The 20,176-nt window shown below is 46.5% G+C and overlaps 2 protein-coding genes across 3 annotated transcripts in view; one reads left to right on the forward strand and one right to left on the reverse strand.

The window, feature by feature from the left end:
• Positions 1–20,176, forward strand: part of LOC148142918 (uncharacterized) — a 229,520-nt gene that overhangs the window by 69,682 nt on the left and 139,662 nt on the right. The gene's annotated exons all lie outside the window — the stretch shown is intronic.
• On the reverse strand, positions 18,147–19,650 carry LOC148142919 (uncharacterized). Its single transcript, XM_087975692.1, has one exon. The coding sequence runs from the start codon at positions 19,648–19,650 to the stop codon at positions 18,643–18,645; it is 1,008 nt and encodes a 335-aa protein (XP_087831818.1). The 3' UTR covers positions 18,147–18,642.

Below are 20,176 nucleotides of genomic sequence, written 5' to 3' on the forward strand. Positions count from 1 at the left end.
TCAGCATGGTCTAGTTGGATTGAAGGGTCTGTTTGTGCTCTCTGGCTCTGTAACTGTTCTAAACTGGTCTTGAAACCATTTTCATGCCTTCCTCTTGTTCAAAAATCCAATTAAGATCATGGCTAATCTATTCACCATCTGAGATCCTCCTCCCTGCATTGTCCCAACTACCCTTAATTCCCCTACCATTGCAAAAACCCATCCAATTGTGTCTTGAATATACTTAATGAAGCTGCCTCTACTGCTTCCTGGGGCAGAGAATTCCATAGATACACTACACTCCATGAAAAGCAGTTCCTCCTCATCTCTGTCCTAAATTTACTCCTCCTAATCTTGAGCCTGGTTTCATTCACCAGCAGAAATGACTCAATAAGTAGAGTTTCATCCTCACAGTGCAATGAATTCCCACTTTGCACCAAAACCTCGGATTTACTCACTCACTCAGTTGCTGTCTCACAAATGCAAGATTTCATTGTACCTTCTACTCCCATTAAGGGCAAAACATCTTTGAAAAGTCCTCAGAAACACTTCTGCTCTCACCGAAGATGATTAGAGTCATACAGCACAGAAACAGACCCTTTGTCCATCCACATTAAGGGCAAAGCATCTTTGAAAGCTGCTCTGAAACTCCAGCCTTCACAATCACACTTCTGCTCTCACTGAAGATGATGAGAGTTATATAGAACCGAATCAGACCCTTTGTCCATCCACACATCATTCCTGATGAAGTGCTCGGGACCAAAATGTCGACTCTCCTGGTCCTCAGATGCTGCCTGACTTACCACCTTTTTCAGCACCACACTTTGACTCTCATCTCCAACATCTGCAGTTCTCACTTTCTCCACATCCCACAGTATCACCATTTAAACAATACATCTCCTTGCTGCTTTTTGTTTCATAGCAAAGACTATAACTTCACATTGAGATACTGCATTTGCCACGTGTTTGTAAATTGTGGTCTTCTCGACTTCGGGGAGACTGAGCATAAACTTGGGGAAAGGATTGGCGAGCATCACAGCTGGGTCCGCAGAGGCTGACCAGACCTCCCAGTCACCATCGATTTTAATTCCCCTTCCCACTCCCTTTCTGACAAGAACATCTTAGCCTTCCTCTATTGCCACAACGAACCAAACCGCAAATTAGGGAACAATACCCCATCTTCTGCCCGGGCAGACTACAGCCTGCAGGACCCAACATCGAGTACTCCAATTTCAAATAACCTCCCTTTCCATCACCCGACTCCCTTCTCAGCCCCATGCCCCTCACTACCACTCCTTCCTGCCACCAACCTGATTTCTTCCACCCAATGATTAATCTGACCGATTCTTCACCTATCCCCACTTTAGCCCCCGGTCCTGGTACCCATCCCCAGTCCTGACGAAGGGTTACACCCGAAATATCGACTTCTACACCTCGTGATGCTGCCTGATTTGCTGTGTCCTTCCAGCCTCCTGTCTGTCTATTTTGCCAATTGAGACACAGACCTCGATCACTTTTCCATAGTCCGTCCCCTCCCTGGGTTCAATCCCTTTCCTTTCAGTTGCTGTAAGTCAACAATTGAACTCCGGAAAGAAATAGAAATGGCAAAGGGGGCGAGAAAAGAGAGTGCTGTACTCACAGATCTGAGACAGAGGAAAGAATTTGCAGTCTGGGTGAAGCTCAATGTTGATTCAGAAAGAGGAGCAGGAGTAGCAGCTTCAGAAATTCATGGTCCAACTTCCGCATTCAGACAATGGGGTGGCTCTGATTGGCAGGAGGACCAGTTTTGTTTTGGTCCTCCACGGTTCCCTATTGGACCATCAAAGGAAGGTTGCGCGCCATTTTTTGCGGAAAGCGATGAGCATGCCCAGTGTTTAGCTGGCACCGGTGGGCATGTGCACTGCGTTACTGACACCGGGAAACATGCGCAGTATGCTCACTAGGGATGCTGGTGTTCCTGTCAGATTTTATGAGTCCAAATGCCAATACGACAAAAAAGGGGTCGAGCTACAATTTGTTTTTCCCTGTGATTCGACATTGTATTGTTTTTGAATTCTGTCTGGCTGCTCAACTTTTGTATGTCTTTTCCCCACGTTGCGAGAGTCCAGAACTGGAGGGCATGGGTTTAGGGTGAGAGGGGAAAGATTTCTGAGGGGCAACCTTTTTGCACAGAACGCTGGTGGGGGTCAGCCAGAGGAAGTGGTGGAGGCCAGTACAATGATAATATTTAAAATGCATCTGGATGGGGATATGAATAGGACAGATTCAGAGGGATAAGGGGCCAAATGCTGGCAAATGGGTCACTAGATTAATTTAGGATATCTGGTCGGCATAGACCGAAGGGTATGTTTCTGTGCTCTGTGACGCTATTTCTAGATAGTTGGAACCAACTTCACAAGACTAGGACTAGGCCATTCACCCCTTACAGTCAATATCAGAGTGGTGTTGGAAATCACAGCAGGTCAGGCAGCATCCAAGGAGCAGGAAAATCGATGTTTCAGGCAAAAGCCTCGAATGCTGCTTGACCGGCTGTGCTTTTCCAGCATCACTCTAATCTTGACTCTAATCTCCTGCATCTGCAGTGCTCATTTTCGCCCATTCACCCCTTCCAGCCTGTCCTGAGCGGTGGCCTGACTGCGTTTACTTCAGTGAAAGAATCAGACAGATTTCAGCAGCTCTTTTAAAAAACTTGAACACGCTTTCTGGCTTTAACGATGTTTCTGAAGATATCATTTTAGGTTTAGGGTGTAGGTTTGATATCCAGACGTTTCATCACCTGGCTAGGTAACATCTTCAGTGGCGACGCCAAGTGAAGCGAAGCTGTTGTCTCCTGCTTTCTATTTATTTCTTTCTCCTGGATGGGGTTCCTGGGGTTTGTGGTGATGTCATTTCCTGTTCGTTTTCTGAGAAGCTGATAGATGGTATCTCAGTCTATGTGTTTGGTTATGGCGTTGAGGTTGGAGTGCCAGGTCTCTAGGAATTCTCTGGCAAGTCTTTGCTTAGCCTGCCCCAGGATAGATGTGTTGTCCCAGTCGAAATGATGTTTTTTTTCATCCATGTGTAGGGCTACGAGGCCTGGCACTCCAAGCACAACACCATAAACAAACACACAGATCTACATGCCATCTATCAACCCCTCAGAAAACGAACAGGAAATGACATCACCACATACCCCAGGAACCCCATCCAGGTGAAAGATATAAATAGAAAGCAGGAGACACAGCTTCGCTTCACTTGGAGGTCGCCACTGATGATGTTACCTAGCCAGGTGATGAAACATCTGGATATCAAACCTACAGCCCAGCGAGCAAACCTCCACCCTAAACCTCAACCTGAGCTACAAACCTTGCAAAAATCATTTTAGGTATTCTCAGTTTTGAAGATCAGCCATTTATCACCCCTCCCAACTCCCAGGTAGAGTCATTACTATCCATTATCTCTCTCTCTCTCTCTCTCTCTCTCTCTCTCTGTTCTTTGAAGGGCTTGATACAGCGGTCAAAGATGGTTCGAGGCTTGAGAAAGGACGGGTGTGGTGGGGGCTGGGGAGAATAGAGACCAAAAGGATGGGGGACAGAGAGAGAGAGAAAATGGCAGTCAGAGGGTGGGGGTAGAGAGAGAGAATGAGTGGGGTTGATAGAGAGATTGAGTGGGGAAGAGAGAGTGGGCGTGGCGGAGAGGTGGGGAAGGGCAGGGTGTTACTAGGCACACAGATACACAATATGGCTACTGAGCCATCAGTTGGCCAACTTGACACACAAGATGGCCGCTGGATCACAATATGGAGAGAAACAGCAGAGCAGATACAGACACTGCCTGGGGCCACCAGAATGCCAGCACAATCGACTCACAACCCAGGTGATTAGTTTAAGGCGGGTGGGGGAGAGAATACACATGAGTAATGAACACTGCCCGCTGAAGTGTCTGGGTCCAGCCAACACCTCTTATAGAAGTGTCAGCGGAGCAGGTAAGGGCTGTTTGGCAGGGGCTGCTTGAAGGCTCGGTGACGTTTGTTTAACGGTTTAAATTTGAAAGTTTTTTTTTAAAAAGCGCGAAGCGGATCTGGAAGTTGGTGTAGCGTAAGCTTACCTGGGTAGGTTTCTTTCCCTATAAAAGCACGCAGGAGAGGAACCCGAGGCACTGCAGAGGTGCCTAACCTAATAATAAGAACCGTTGTGGTAAGTAGATAAGTGCTGCATTTTGCTTGTTCTATTCTTGGACCTAGTTTGTTTTTAAAAGGTTACTTTTAGAGGGATGGCAGTGAAGGCAGTGCAATGTTCCTCTTGCAACATGTTTGAGGTGAGGGATGCCATGGTCATCCCTGCTGATTACTCTTGCAGGAAGTGCACCCATCTCCAGCTCCTCCAAGACCATGTTAGGGAACTGGAGCTGGAGTTGGATGAACTTAGGATCATTCGGGAGGCAGAGGGGGTCATAGATCGGAGCTTTAGGGAAGTAGTAACTCCAAAGATTGCAAACAGATGGATGACAGTGAGGGGGACTGGGAAGAAGCAGCCAGTGCAGGGACCCCTGCGGCCGTTACCCTCAAGAACAAGTATACCATTTTGGATACTTGTGGGGGGGACGACTTACCAGGGGTAAGCAATGGGGTTCAGGCCTCTGGCATGGAGCCTGTCCCCGTTGCTCAGAAGGAAAGGGTGGAGAAGAGCAGAGCAATAGTTCGGGGCACAGATAGGCGGTTCTGTGGGGGCGAGAGAGACTCACGTTTGGTATGTTGCCTCCCAGGTGCAAGGGTACGTGACGTCTCTGATCGTGTTTTCCGGATCCTTAAGGGGGAGGGGGAGCAGCCTGAAGTCGTGGTCCACATTGGCACAAACGACATAGGTAGGAAGAGGTTGAGGATGTTGGGCAGGCTTTCAGGGAGCTAGGTTGGAAGCTCAGAGTTAGAACAAACAGAGTTGTTGTCTCTGGTTTGTTACCCGTGCCACGTGATAGAGAGTTGAGGAATAAGGAGAGAGAACAGTTAAATGCGTGGCTACAGGGATGGTGCAGAGGGAGGGATTCCGGTATCTGGATAACTGGGGTTCTTTCTGGGGAAGGTGGGACCTCTATAAACAGGATGGTCTACACCTGAACCTGAGGGGCACCAGTATCCTTGGGGGAAGGTTTGCTAGTGCTCTTCAGGGGGGTTTAAACTAATTCTACAGGGGCATGGGAACCTAGACTGTAGCTTTAGGGTGCAGGACCTGGAGTGTAGGGAGGTTAGGAACATGGCATCAATCTCAAAGGAGGGTGCCTGTAAACAGGAAAGTGGCTTGAAGTGTGTCTCCTTCAATGCAAGAAGTATATGAAATAAAGTAGGTGAACTTGCAGCATGGATTGGTATCTGGGATTTCGATGTTGTGGCTATTACGGAGACATGGGTAGAACAGGGACAGGATTGGCTGTTGCAGGTTCCAGGGTTTAAATGTTTTAGTAGGGTCAGAGGTGGGGGTAAAAGAGGGGGAGGTGTGGCATTGCTTGTCAAAGATAGTATTACAGCGGTGGAAAGGACGATGGATGAAGACTCGCCATCTGAGGTAGTTTTGGCTGAGGTTAGGAATAGGAAAGGTGAGGTCACCCTGTTAGGAGTTTTCTACAGGCCTCCTAATAGTCCTAGAGACGTAGAAGAAAGGATTGATTCAGGAGAAGAGTGAAAGTAATAGGGTGATTGTTATGGGGGACTTTAACTTTCTAGATATTGACTGGGAAAGCTATAGCTCGAGTTCGTTAGATGGGTCGATGTTTGTCCAATGTGTGCAGGAGGGTTTCCTGACACAATATGTAGACAGGCCAACAAGAGGTGAGGCCATACTGGATTTGGTTCTGGGTAACGAACCAGGCCAGGTGTTAGAATTGGAGGTAGGTGAGCACTTTGGGGACAGTGACCACAATTCGGTGACTTTTACTCTAGTGATGGAGAGGGATAAGTATGCACTGCAGGGCAAGAGTTATAGCTGAGGGCAGAGAAATTATGATATGGTGAGGCACGACTTAGGATGCGTGGCTTGGAAAAGTAGGCTTCAAGGGAAGGGCGCAATTGATATGTGGAGCTTGTTCAAGGAGCAACTATTGAGTGTTCTTGATAAGTATGTACCTGTCAGGCAGAGAGGAAAGGGTCGTGTGAGGGAACCGTGGTTTAATAAGGAATTGGAATCCCTTGTTAAAGGGAAGAGGGCGGCCTATGTAAAGATGAGGTGTGAAGGTTCAATTGGGGCGATTGATAGTTATAAGGTAGCCAGGAAGGATCTGAAGAGAGAGCTAAAAGCAGCAAGGAGGGGACATGAAAAGTTCTTAGTTGGTAGGATTAGGGAAAACCCAAAGGCTTTCTATAGGTATGTCAGGAATAAAAGAATGACTAGAGTAGGAATAGGTCCAGTCAAGGATAGTAGTGGGAAGTTGCGTGTGGAGGCTGAAGAGATTGGGGAAGACACTGAATGAATACTTTTCGTCAGTATTCACTCAGGAACAGGACATTATTGCCGATGTGAATACTGCGTCACAATTTATTAGAATGGATGGCTTTGAGGTATGTAGGGAAGAGGTGTTGGAAATCCTGGAAAGGGTGAAAATAGATAAGTCCCCTGGGCCTGATGGCATTTATCCTAGGATTCTCTGGGAAGCAAGGTACGAGATTGCAGAGCCGTTGGCCTTGATTTTTTATGTCCTCAGTGTCTACAGGAGTAGTGCCAGAAGACTGGAGGATAGCAAATGTGGTTCCCTTGTTCAAGAAGGGGAGTAGGGATAACCCTAGTAACTATAGGCCGGCGAGTCTCACTTCTGTTGTGGGTAAAAGTCTTAGAGAGAATTGTAAGGGATAGGATTTATGAACATCTGGATAGGAATAATGTGATCAAGGATAGTCAGCATGGTTTTGTGAAGGGTAGGTCGTGCCTCACAAACCTTATTGAATTCTTTGAGAAGGTGAATAAGGAGGTGGACGAGGCTAAAGCGGTAGATGTGGTGTATATGGATTTTAGTAAGGCATTTGATAAGGTTCCCCATGGTAGGCTACTGCAAAAAATACGGAGGTATGGCATTGAGGGTGAGTTGGAGGTTTGGATTAGGAATTGGTTGGCTGGAAGAAGACAGAGGGTAGTAGTTGATGGAAAAGGTTCATCTTGGAGTGCAGTTACTAGCGGTGTTCCGCAAGGATCTGTTTTGGGACCATTGCTGTTTGTCATTTTTATAAATGACCTGGAGGAGGGGCTAGAAGGTTGGGTGAGCAAGTTTGCGGATGATACGAAAGTCGGTGGAGTTGTTGACAGTGAGGAAGGATGTGGCAGGTTACAGCGGGATATCGATAAGCTGCAGAGCTGGGAAGAAAAGTGGCAAATGGAGTTCAATGTAGGTAAGTGTGAAGTGATTCACTTTGGTAAGAGTAACAAGAAGATGGGGTACTGGGCTAACGGTCGGATACTTGGTAGTGTGGATGAGCAGAGGGATCTTGGTGTCCATGTACACAGATCTCTGAAAGTTGCCATCCAGGTAAATAGTGCTGTGAAGAAGGCATATGGCGTACTGGCTTTTATTGGTAGAGGAATTGAGTTCCGGAGTCCTGAGGTCATGTTGCAAATGTATAAGACTCTGGTGCGGCCGCATCTGGAGTATTGTGTGCAGTTTTGGTCGCCATACTATAGGAAGGATGTGGAGGCACTGGAACGAGTGCAAAGGAGGTTTACCAGGATGTTGCCTGGTATGGTAGGAAGTTTGTATGAGGAAAGGCCGAGGCACTTGGGGCTGTTTTCATTGGAGAAAAGAAGGTTTAGGAGTGACTTGATAGAGGTGTACAAGATGATTAGGGGTTTAGATAGGGTTGACCATGAGAACCTTTTTCCACGTATGGAGTCAGCTATTACGAGGGGGCATAGCTTTAAATTAAGGGGTGGTAGGTATAGGACAGATGTTAGGGGTAGACTCTTTACTCAGCGAGTCGTGAGTTCATGGAATGCCCTGCCAGTAGCAGTGGTGGACTCTCCCTCTTTATGGGCATTTAAACGGGCATTGGATAGGCATATGGAGGATAGTGGGCTAGTGTAGGTTAGGTGGGCTTGGATCGGCGCAACATCGAGGGCCAAAGGGCCTGTACTGCACTGTATTTTTCTATGTTCAATGTCTTTGGGATGGATCCAAAACTTACTTCGTTAATGATTGAAAATACTTTGACCTCTGTAACTGCCTGCCAGAGAGTGTGTTGGAGTCAGATTCAATTATGGATCATTAAACTGAAAAGGAAAGCAAGGTACTGTAGTGGATGTCAGAATATGAGTTTCCTGATTGGGACTGGTCACTTGCTCCTGTTACCATTTCAGGTTGCTAACTTTTCGTTAGCATCCTGCACATGTTGGGAATTTTTCTCCTTTCTAGTATCTCAGTGACAAATCTAGTTTATGAATTGTTCCTATGATATCTCATGAGCGGGTTTATGATATTCACAGTGTTGTGGGTCACAGTGTGTCCAAGTGAGGAAAAACAAACTGTTCATCTTAAATATTTGATTTTAAACAATGGAAATAAAATTAATGTTTGGAAAACACAACTTGCTATGTAGTAAGATAATCAGAAATAGGTATGGGAGTAAGTAATTGACCGTTGAGATGCTCTGTCTTTCATTTATCTAAATTCTCTTTCCTGCACTTGTTTTTTCATGACTTCATCTGCTGAAGTGACTACACTCCAAAAGCTTGTGATTTCAACATAAGAGCATAAGAACTAGGAGCAAGAGTCAGCCTTCTGGCCCTTCGAGTCTGCTCCACCACTCAATAAGATCATGACTCATCTTTTCGTGGACTATGCTGCACTTACCTGCGTTTTCGCATATCCTTAATTCTTTTATTTTTCAAAAACGTATCTACTGCTTCTACTGATTGCTGAAGTAATGTCAAATCCTTCCCTGGGCAAGGAATTCCATAGATTAACAACCCTCTGGGTGAAGAAGTTTCTTCTCAGTTCAGTTTTAAACCTGCTTCCTCTAATCTTGAGGCCATGTGCTCTTATCCTAGTCTCACCTACCAATGCAACATCCTACTTCTATTTCTTTCATAATTTAATATATTTCTGTAAGATCCCCTCCAAACAAACTTGCTGGACTATAACCTGGTGTCATGTGACTTATGACTAAAAAATTTGTTATTACGCATCCTCATAGCTGTGGGATTTCAGCGCTCGAAGATAGGGACACTACCACTGTGCAATAAAATACCACTGTGCAATAAAAAACCTCTGCAGCAAATAGGCCCTCTTCTATTGAATGAATGGGGAGAGGTTTCTTCTCAACATGGGATACAAATATTATACCCTCAGATCCCTTTACACTTAATTGAGCCCTCTTCAGTTGAATGAATGGATGTGGAGGTGCCAGAGTTGAATTGGTTGATAACGTTAAAAATCACATCTTCTCCCTGAATATGTGACACTACCGCTATAGCTGCAGAGCCTGTTGCAGTAAATTGGGTCATCTGCTGTTGAAGGAATGAAAAGGGCGGATACACTGACGTGATTGTGAAATTCCCAACCAATCCCAAAGCTTGTGGTCGGTACCGACTAATCGGAGAGAGATATTGCAGACGGTGGGACCAACACGACACGGAATGCCAGCTGCCATTGGTCAGGTGGAGTAAGGTGCGCTCTGATTGGAGGAGGCGCAGATGACGCGCGTCACAGAAGGAGGAGACGGAAAGAAGAAGAAAAACAAAGATGGCGGCGCGAGGCTGCGGTTTTCTCATCGACTCAGCGGGCGGTTTCTGACGGAGGGAGGGGGGCAGACAGGCATCGTTTACCTCAGAAAATACCTTTAAAATACATTTCAAATTAAAGCCGGAACTTTTCAAACAAAAGTTGTGAAGAAAAGGAGACAGTCCCCGGTGGGGTTTATTGTTTATTTGTGTATAATTCCCGGGGCCCGGGAAGGGGGAGGTGACGGTTACCGGGTGAACGAGAAAACAAATTAAAAATGTCAGCGGTGGAGGAGAGAGAGCCGGCGCCCGCGGCTTCTTCGGCGGCGGCCGGAGCCCAGGAGCTCAACAACCCCCCGGAGCTAGAGGAAGGTCCGAGCTCCAAGAAGCGGGGGGCCCGGCTGGAGGCTGGATTTGCTCAAGGCTTGTATCTATTAACTTATTTAAATGGTACCTACTGTATGGGGCTATGGTTTACATTAAAACCGGAGGGTCATGTCAGAGTGTTTGTTTATATTGAGCAGTTGTAGTTGGTAAAATACACTCCCTGGAGGAGCACCTTCTATGTTGCTGCATTTCTTGCCTTCTGCCCTTCCCCCATTTGTTATCTCCCATTTGATTTTACATTTTATTTGGTCAAATTTAATTTCATATTAATGAGAGTTGGTGTTCACTGTGTTATTAATTTGTTTGTTGGATTATTGTAAGAAAAAATTAATGATGTCATGTCATTTCTGATGTCAGAGTTTGACATTGAATGTGCAGATGTGAATACCAATAAGTTGTGAAAATAAATCAAGAACTTGTGGTTCAACAAAAAAAACAGTTCACTGATATTTATGGCATTGTCTCATTTGAGGAGGATGATTTGAGTCTGACCAACAAATCGTTTCATGTAGTCACCCAATTTAATTAAAATTTTCTTTAACTTAATTAAAGAAAATAACTCTAGCAGGCTAAGATTTGTACAATTTGTTTATAAGATTTATTTATAAGTCCATTGCTCTCGATGTGGTCTCTGCCATATTGGGGAGACTGGACGCCAACTTGCAGAACATTTCAGGGAACAGCTCTGAGACGCCAAAACTAAACGACCCCACCACCTTGTGGCTGAACACTTTAACTCCCCCCTCCCAATCCGTCAAGGACACGCAAGTCCTCGGCTGCCTCTCCCTCCAAGCTCTAGCTACCTGCCGCTTGTAGGAAGAACACCTCATCTTCTGCTTTGGGACCCACTAACTACATAGGATCAATGTAGATTTCACCAGTTTCTTTATTTCCCATCCCCCCACCCCCACACCACACACCTTGTCCCAGATCCAGAGTTGAAAAATGTGGCGCTGTAAAAATGCCTAGAGGCCATGCCTTTAGGAATTCCCTGGCCGTTCTCTGGCATGGCACTCATCCACAGATTCTATCAACAAACACATTGACCTGGACCCAATACACCGGCCAATGCAGCGGACAGTTGGAACTGACAACCGGAAGCGGCAGAGACAAACCACTATAAATGCTGGAGGAAACATCACAGAAGCGCTTCACAAGAGGCTCCCAAGCACTAAGGATGTCACCTAGACAGGGGATGAAACGTCTGCAACAAAAATTCCCAGCTCGGCGAACAGAACCACAAAAAAGAGCACCCGAGCTACAAACCTTCTCACAAATTTTGAATTGAGCATAGGAGTTGGGACATCCTGTTGCAACTGTCACACATGCCACACAACACAAGGCGTGGCCCGTCACTGACTTACCGTCCCTTTGAATATCAGGGGGAAGACACCCCTTTAATTGTAACATTCAGGAAAGATGCCTTACTTCAACAAAAATGTGCTGTGCTCACAGATGTTTGGACAGAGGAAGGGAGTTGCAGTCTGGGGTGAAGCTCAATCTTCATTCAGAGAAAGAGAGGAGCAGCAGTAGCTTCAGAAGCTCAAGGTCCAACTTGCGCATTCAGACAATAGGGGGACTCTTCTGGGTAAAATCTGGGAGTGAAGCAATGTCTCATCCTTTCCATTCCTTATCCTGGGAGGGAGAGAGAAGGGGGCAAGCACTGTTCACTTGCAGCAACGGGAGGCAGAGAGTATGAATCCAAGCAGGGAGCAAACTCTGCAAAAGTCAGTTTCAGTCGGCTTCTTCTGGAATATTGTGTGCAATTCTGGTCTCCCTTCTATAGGAAGGATGTTGTGATACTTGAAAGGATTCAGAAAAGATTCACAAGGCTGTTGCCAGAGTAGGAGGGTTTGAACCACAAGGAGAGGCTGAATAGGATGGGGCTGTTTTCCCTAGAGCATCTCAGGCTGAGTGTGTGTTTTTTAAAGAGGTTTATAAAAACTTGAAGGGTGTGGATAGGGTGGATAGACAAGGTCTTTTCCCTGGGATAGGGGGAGTGCAGAACTAGAGGGCATAGGTTTTGGGCGAGAGGGGAAAAATTTAAAAGGGACCTTGCAGTCAACCATTTTTTGCAGAGGGTGATGCGTGTATGGAATGAGCTGCCAGAGGAAGTGGTGGAGGCATCTGGATGGATATATGAAAAGGAAGGGTTTAGAGGGATATGGACCAAGTGATGGCAAATGGAACTAGACTAATTTTGGATATCCGATTGGCATGGACAAGTTAGATTGAAGGATCTGTTTCTGTGCTTTATGTCTCTGACTGTATGACTGGTGAAAAGCGTTGGCATTCGTCGAAACATTTATGTAACAGAAAATTATAAGAGGGTAAAGATAAGCCTCACGTCATTGATCCATGAATCCTGGTGTCGTATGGATGTATTTCCAGTAATAGAGTCAGTATGGCATGGAAGGAGTCCAAAATGATGGCTTCTTTTACAAAAAGTCACACTTAAAACTTACATTTCCAGAAGACTCAGATTTAAGACAACCGTGCGTTAATATAAGACAGATAAGTCTGGGGTATATGTTACATATTTGATGGAATGTTTATAGCTCTCAAAGCCTGATTTGCAGTTGTTGCTGGGCTCGTAATATTGTACAGCAGAATATTGTGTATCTTCAGTAAGAAAGTCAATACCGCATGATAGATGTCCATTCAGCAACTTGAGTGGACTCTTCATGGAGTATGCAATCCACCACATTACCCTGCTGTATACATTTACATAAAGATCAGCACAAAGATCTTGGGTATTAAGAGAGGAAAGAATGTTCCACAGAAACTAGAATTGTGTGTTTTGATTTTCTATTGTGGACTGACAGCGATGACCTTTGCAACCTCTTTCCACAGGAATATTACAAGAGAAGAATTTGGAGGCAGAAATCTCAGACCAAACATCACATCAAAGTCTGACAGTCGCTTGATTCACCAGGACTTGGATATTGATGGCCTTGAAAACAAAGGTGAGAAGGTCTGTCTGCTCAGTTAGGTTTTAAACGTAAGTGTGACTGGAAACTCAGAGTCTCACATACCCACACACCAGAGTAGTGACTGGAACATGCTTTACAGACTGAATGAGAGTCCTCCAATTACCAGTCCACCAGTAACACCACACCTATGCTGTAAGTGTGAGCGAGTTTCAACTGATTGTTGAACCTGGAGAAATACGAGTACATCTGCACCATGGAGAAATCATGAAAATGCAGGGAGTGTAGGAACGGTTTTCCTTCCCCACCTGCCCGATATTCATCAGCATTTATATACCGGGCAGCGGCCAATCACCTGCATTCAGCACAGGAAAGGCTTCACTCAGTCGCATCACCTCCTGGTCCACATTGTGGAGAAACTGCTCATCTGCCCTGTATGCTGAAGCAGATGAAGGACATTTTTTTTTTATCCTGGATGGAGCATACTGCAGGTATACCTGAAATAGATACATTTGTCTCTGTCCCATTGAGTCTCCAGCACATGGCCAGGCACAATTGGTCTCTGTGTTTATTCTCCACATGAGCCTCCATCCACCCCTCTTCATTGCTCCCCCATCTCCCCTCCATCAGCATAAGGGTATCCCCCACTTTTCGAAAGTTCACTTTACACTACTTCACTTTTACAAAAGACCTACATTAATACCTGTTCTCACAAATCGAAAGAAATCTGAAGAGGATTGTCGCTTTTACAAAGAAAGGCATAATATAAATTAATTCATGGTAATTGCTTCTTCGCTTTAGGCCCATTTCAGCTTATGAAAGGAACACTCTACTTTCAAATAGTGGGGGAAAGCTGTATCAATACAGCACAGTCACAGGCTCTTCTCACTTGGTTTAGGCATACACACCCCCTCAAGCCTGTGCTAATTCTTAATCCTTACTTAGACCTGACATTTCTTGCCCATGTGTGGTTTCTGTTCCTCTGTTCACCTCCCCTTCATGTGTCTATCAAGATACACCTTAAACATTGTTAAGATGCCTGCTTCCACTACCTCCACTGGCAGTGCGTTCCAGAAACCCACCACCTCTCTGTGTAAATTCCCCACCACCACCACTTCTCCCCCAAACAGTCCCCCTTTCACCTTGAACCTGTGCCCTCTTTTAGTTGACTTTTCCACCCTGGAGAGAAAAAACGCCTCTGACTATCACAGAATCCCTCCAGCGTGGAAACAGACCATTCAGCCCAACAAGTCAACACCGGCCCTCCAAAGATTAACACATAGAGACCCGTTCCCTTACCCCTGTGATCTACATTTACTCCTGACTAATGCACCAAACTTACACATCCCTGAACATTGGGGCAATTTACATACAGACAATCCAACTTAACCTGCCTCTCCCTGGACAATGGGTAATTTAGCTTCGCTAATCCACCCTAACCTATACAAGTTTGGATTGTAGGAGGAAGCTGGAGCACCCGGAGGAAGCCCACACAGACACGGGAGGTGGGGTGCAGGGACAATGTGCCAACTCCACACAGATAGTTGCCTGAGACTAAAATCGAATGCAGGGCTCTGGCATTGTGAGGCGTCAGTGCGAACCACTGAGCTACCCTGCCACCCCTGTCCAGCCAATCTGTGTGTCTCATCATTTTGTCGAGGTCTCCTCTCAGCCTCTGTTTTTCCAAAGAAAACAATCCAGGTTTATGCCTCCTCTGCTCGTAATGAGAGCCCTCCAGACTAGGCAATGTCCTGGTGAACCTTGTCTGTACCCTCTGCCAGAGCACCCACAACCTTCCAGTAGCACAGTGACCAGAACTGCACACAATATTCCGAATGTGGTCAGAATAAAGAGCTGTAACGTAACTCTTACACTCAAGGAACCGTGCTGTGTGCCTTCTTGACCACCATGCCCACCTGCATTACCACTTCCACGGATCTATATGCCCAGATCTCTCTGTATGCCAGTGCTCCTATGTGTTCTGCCATTTATCATACAATTCTTATATTTCCTTCATCACTATCGAGGTTCACTTTTCCTGTCTTTCTCTCTTCATCTCTTTTTCCCCCCTCCTCACCCCTCCACACATCAGCATATCATAAGACCATGGGAGCAGAAATTAGGCCATTCAGCCCATTGAGTCTGCTTCGCCATTCAATACGTTTCTCAACCCCAATCTCCACGTAACCCTTAATCCCCTTGATACTCAAGAACCTATCTATCTCAGTCTTAAATATACTCAGTAGCTTGGCCTCCACAGCCTTCTGTGGCGGTGAATTCCATAGATTCACCACACTCTGGTTTAAGAAGTTTCTCTCCCCTCTGTTCTAAAGGGTCTTCCCTTGACACGAAAGCTGAGCACTCAGGTTCTAGTCTGTCCTACCAATGGAAACATCTTCCCAACATCCTCGCCGTTTATTATTCTGTAGGTTTCAATTAGATCCCCTCTCATCCTTCTGAACTCCATGAAGTATAAACCTAGAGTCCTCTAATGTTCTTCATATGTTAAATTTTTCATTCCTGGACCATTCTTGTGAACCTCCTCTGAACATGTTCCAGGGCCAGTACATCCTTCCTGAGATATGGGGCCCAAATCTACATACAGTACTCCAATTGTGGCCTGACCGGAGCCTCAGAAGTACATACCTGCTTTTATATTCAAGTCTGATCAAAATAAATGCCTGCATTGCATTTGCCTTCCTAACCACTGACTCAACCTGTAAGTTTACCTTGAGAGAATCCTGGAGTAGAACTCCATAGTCTGTCCCCATAATCTTTCTGTTCCTGAGTAGCAGCAGAGATTTACAGATACCTCGATTGTTTTCAGGGATACCAAGGGATCTTGGGAATTGCCAGTATCTCGGGAGGAGGCAGAGAGGAATGTGGTGTGGTCCTGTAAACTCCAGAACTTTCCAAACTCCCTGAGTCAGCAGTAACTCTTTCTGGACCAAGAAACAAAAGGGCCACTGAGAAACTGCTACATCAGAAGACCTCAGAAGCAGAAATGAGGCCATTCAGCTCATTGAGTCTGCTCCACCATTCAATCATTCTTACGTATCAAGGGTTACGGGGAGAATTGGGTTGAGAAACATATCAGCCATGATTGAATAGTGGAGCAGACTCAATGGGCTGAATGGCCTAATTTCTGGTAGTTAGTCATCCCTGGGTAGAAGGATGCAAAACAACAAGTTGTTTCCTGGGACCGATGAGCTAAGTGTTTAATAACCTCATGACAAAAGGACAATTAAGTTTGTGGAAGGAAGGCACTGACGTAAAGGGGTTTTTTTGCAGGAAAGGCTGTATCAAACAAACCACTAACCCTCGAGGATAAGAAGGTAAGCTACAGACCGGAGATCTCCAGAAGTGTGGGGAAGATGGTGTTAGAATCTAAAGAAGCATCACACCACAGATTTGAAAGCGAGGAATCTCCACCAGAATGCAACTCCAGAAAGATGCAGCAGCAGTACTTGGAAGAAGAATGCTGCACTGAATCCCTGGATACTTCCAGAGACAAACTGTTGGTGGAAACTCAGTTAAATTCTGCCATCAATTGGGTGATAGCCAAGTTGTGAGTGAGGTTGAACTTGGTTACTTGAGTTTTATTTTTGGTTGCTGCATACAATCAAGTGTAAATCATTGTTTCAGCAGTTAATTGTGTGCAGTTTAAGCTGAATGGCCTCATTTCTGCTTCTGAGGTCTTTCTGAGTTAAGAGCCAAATTAAAGCGATTCACTCACAACCACAGTGAGAGGCTGGGATTCATGTTGACTCCATTGCATTCAGCAGTACATCACGTCAATACTCTTATAAAGCGAAGGCTGACAGCACCACCTTTCTCAAACAGAGGAGAGTGTCGCCCAATAATCTATAAAATTAGCATGAAAAGTGGTGTAACCTGCTCTAGTGAGAAGAATAAATCCCCAACACTTTAAAATCAACAATCAGCAATTTATTTATCCAACTCTCATGGTGAACAAATGAACAAAACTATTAACAAACTGGATACAGGCCAGGAGCAGATGGGTGGCACTAGTTTAGTTAGGGATCATGGACTGGTTGGTCTGAAGGGTCTGTTTCCAGGCTGCATGACTCCATCGCACGGAATGAATGGGGATCCATCCCAAAGATGATAAAGGTTTCAAGCACCACCTTAGGCAAATGTGTGGACACCCCTCCAGATAACTGAGGGCAGTGGGGCACTGTGAGGGTCAGTAGATCAGTCAGCCAGCCAGTTCTCTCCAGGAGACTTCTCTCTTAAGAAAGGAAGTGGTTTCCTGTCCCATCAGCCAGATTATCCAGTTTGGATTAGGTCCTATATTTCCAACAAAATAGGTAGACAGGGCAGTGTCTATAACAAATATGTTATTAAACTTGGAAGCGTGCTGAAGACATATACAAGGATGTTGCCAGGACTCAAGGGTCTGTGTAAAAGGGAGAGGTTGGACAAGCTAAGATATTTTTATTTAGAGCATTAGAGACTGACAGGGGCCCTTAGAGAAGTGAAGTGATTGTGAGAGGCATGGAGAGGGTGAATGCACTCAGACGTTTACCCCGGGGTTGGGGAAGTGAGAGCTAGAGGGCATCAGTTTAAGGTTAGAGGAAAAAGAATAAAAGGGAATGTGAGGGGCAACTTTTATTTTTATGCAGATGGTGGTACACATATGGAATGAAATGCCAGCGGAAGTGGTTGAGGTGGGTACATTAACAATATTTATAAGGCATTTGGACAAATAAGTGGATAGGAAAGGTATGGAAGGAAATGGGCCAAGTGCAAGGAAATGGGCTTAGTGTTGATGGACAGTTTGGTTGGCACGGACCATGTTGGGCCGAAGGGCCTGTCTCCTGCTGTGGGACTCTATGATTCGTGTCTCTTTGTCGGTCTGACAGTTTTGAGTTTCCAAATGAACATCTTACTAAATCAGGCCGAATAAACTCCAATCTCATTCATCAACTCTGATGCGGAGGTGCTGGTATTGAATTGGGGTGGACAAGGTCAGAAGTCACATGGCACCAGATGAAGTGATGAAGGAGCAGCACTCATGAAAGAGCAATGCTCTTAAAGTTTGTATTTCAAATAAACTTGTTGCACTGTAACATGGTGTTGTGTGACTTCCGACTTCTTCAACTCTGGGTTTGTCTCAAACTTGACGGGATACTTTGTCCAACTTGGCATATTTTATCAGTATCGCTTGGAGGAATTCTTTTTTTTAAAGATTAGATTCCCAACAGTATGGAAACAGGTCCTTTAGCCCAACAAGTCCACACTGGCCCTCCGCAGAGTAACCCAGCCAGACCCATTCCCCTATTCCTATTCCTCTACATTTACCCCTGACTAATGCACCACACCTACACATCCCAGAACACTATGGGACAATTTAGATGGGCCAATCCATCCTAACCTGTACACCTTTAGACCAGGGGAAGGAAACCGGAGCACTCAGAAGTAACCCATAGAGATGTGGGGGGGACATCGTGAAAGATACACACAGACTGTCATCCCGAGGGTGGAATTGAACCCAGGTCAGCATCGTGAGGCAGTGGTACTAACCACTGAGTCACCATACCACCCCTGAGCCACGTAGGTGGGCTTGGGGGGGTGGGGGCGGGGAGGGGATGGTGAGTCCAGCATAAAACAAAAAAAGCCCACTGCACCCACTGTCAGAATGGGCAAGAGGTTCAGCCTTGGGGGTGACCCACTGCAGCGTCACTGGTGGAATCTGATTGTTGGGTGCACTGGTGCCCCCGCTGGTGCCTCCGCAAGTTGCAGGACAATGTGAACCTCCGCCCGCAGTCGGGGCAGGCAAACGGCCTCTCCCCGGTGTGGACCCATTGATGGGCCAGCAGTTTGGAGGAGCGGGTGAACCCCTTTCCACACTCGGGGCAGCTGAATGGCCTTTCCCTGGTGTGGACCCGCCGGTGGGACAACAGGTCAGAGGAATTGCTGAAGGCCTTACCACACTCAGAGCAGGCGAAAGGCCTCTCCCCCGTGTGGATTCGCCGGTGTCTCAGTAGGTCGGAGGAATTGCTGAAGGCCTTCCCGCACTCTGGGCAGCTGAAGGGCCTCTCCCCCGTGTGGACCCGCTGATGGGCCAGCAGGTTGGAGGATTTACTGAAGGCCTTCCCGCACTCTGGGCAGCTGAAGGGCCTCTCCCCCGTGTGGACCTGCTGATGGGCCAGCAGGTTGGAGGAATTGCTGAAGGCCTTCCCGCACTCTGGGCAGCTGAAGGGCCTCTCCCCTGTGTGGACCCGCCGGTGCCTCAGCAGGTTGGAGGAGTCGCTGAAGGCCTTCCCGCACTCTGGGCAGCTGAATGGCCTCTCCCCCGTGTGGACTCGCCGGTGCTTCAGCAGGTCGGAGGAATTGCTAAAGGCTTTCCCGCACTCGTGGCAACTGAAAAGCCTCTCTCCTGCATGGATTCGCTGGTGGATCTGGAGGTTGTCCACACAAGTGAACCCTTTCCCGCACACAGAGCAGTAAAACGTCCTCTCACCAGTCTGTATATGCTGGTGGGCCAGCAGGACACAGGAGCAAGTAAAGCCCTTCGCCCGCTTGGGGCAGGAGAACGGCCTCTTCCCAGTGTGATTGCACTGATGAGCCGCCAGGACAGATGGGACACGGAAGCCCTTCCCGCAGTGGCCACACTTCCATGGTTTCTCAACGGGGAGTGTTGCCTCAGGTTTCTCCATGGCCGAGGCTTCAGCTGCGCACACACACACACACACACACACACACACACGTGTACAACCCCGCCGTGAATTCTTCTTTCCAGGCAGTAGAGTTGTTTCAGGCTCCACACTCAGTGCGCTGTAACAGTCGGGTCTTTCAACCAGTCCCCCGTACTCAAACAGGAAGCAAAAAGAAAGCTTTGCTCCTTCTCACAGAATCATAGTTGAAAATTGTTGCGGTCCTGATGGATTGAGTGACTGTCAGACATTGACGTGAAAGTGAGGAATGGAGACGCTGGAGAGTCAGAGTCAAAAAATGCGTCGCTGGAAAAGCGCAGCACAGCAAGCAGCATCAGATAAGCAGGAAAATCAACATTTTGGACTTGAGCCCTTTATCTGTTGACTTTGAAACTTCTGTCTTCAGATAGTCTGTAAGAAAAGATTACAAAAATCATCACTGCCAGTCCGGTTAAGAATGAGACATCAAGGCATTGACACTGACACCAGAGATGTGGCAAATGTTAGTGGCAAGCCAGACTGATAAAGA

Source organism: Chiloscyllium plagiosum, unplaced genomic scaffold (genome assembly GCF_037043375.1).
Source record: "Chiloscyllium plagiosum isolate Xiang-an unplaced genomic scaffold, Cpla_swu_hap1 HiC_scaffold_27, whole genome shotgun sequence".
Lineage (NCBI taxonomy): Eukaryota > Metazoa > Chordata > Chondrichthyes > Orectolobiformes > Hemiscylliidae > Chiloscyllium > Chiloscyllium plagiosum.

Excerpts from the sequence above, each read along its gene's own strand:
- LOC148142919 (XM_087975692.1), bottom strand. The coding sequence starts at position 19,650 with ATGGAGAAACCTGAGGCAACACTCCCCGTTGAGAAACCATGGAAGTGT.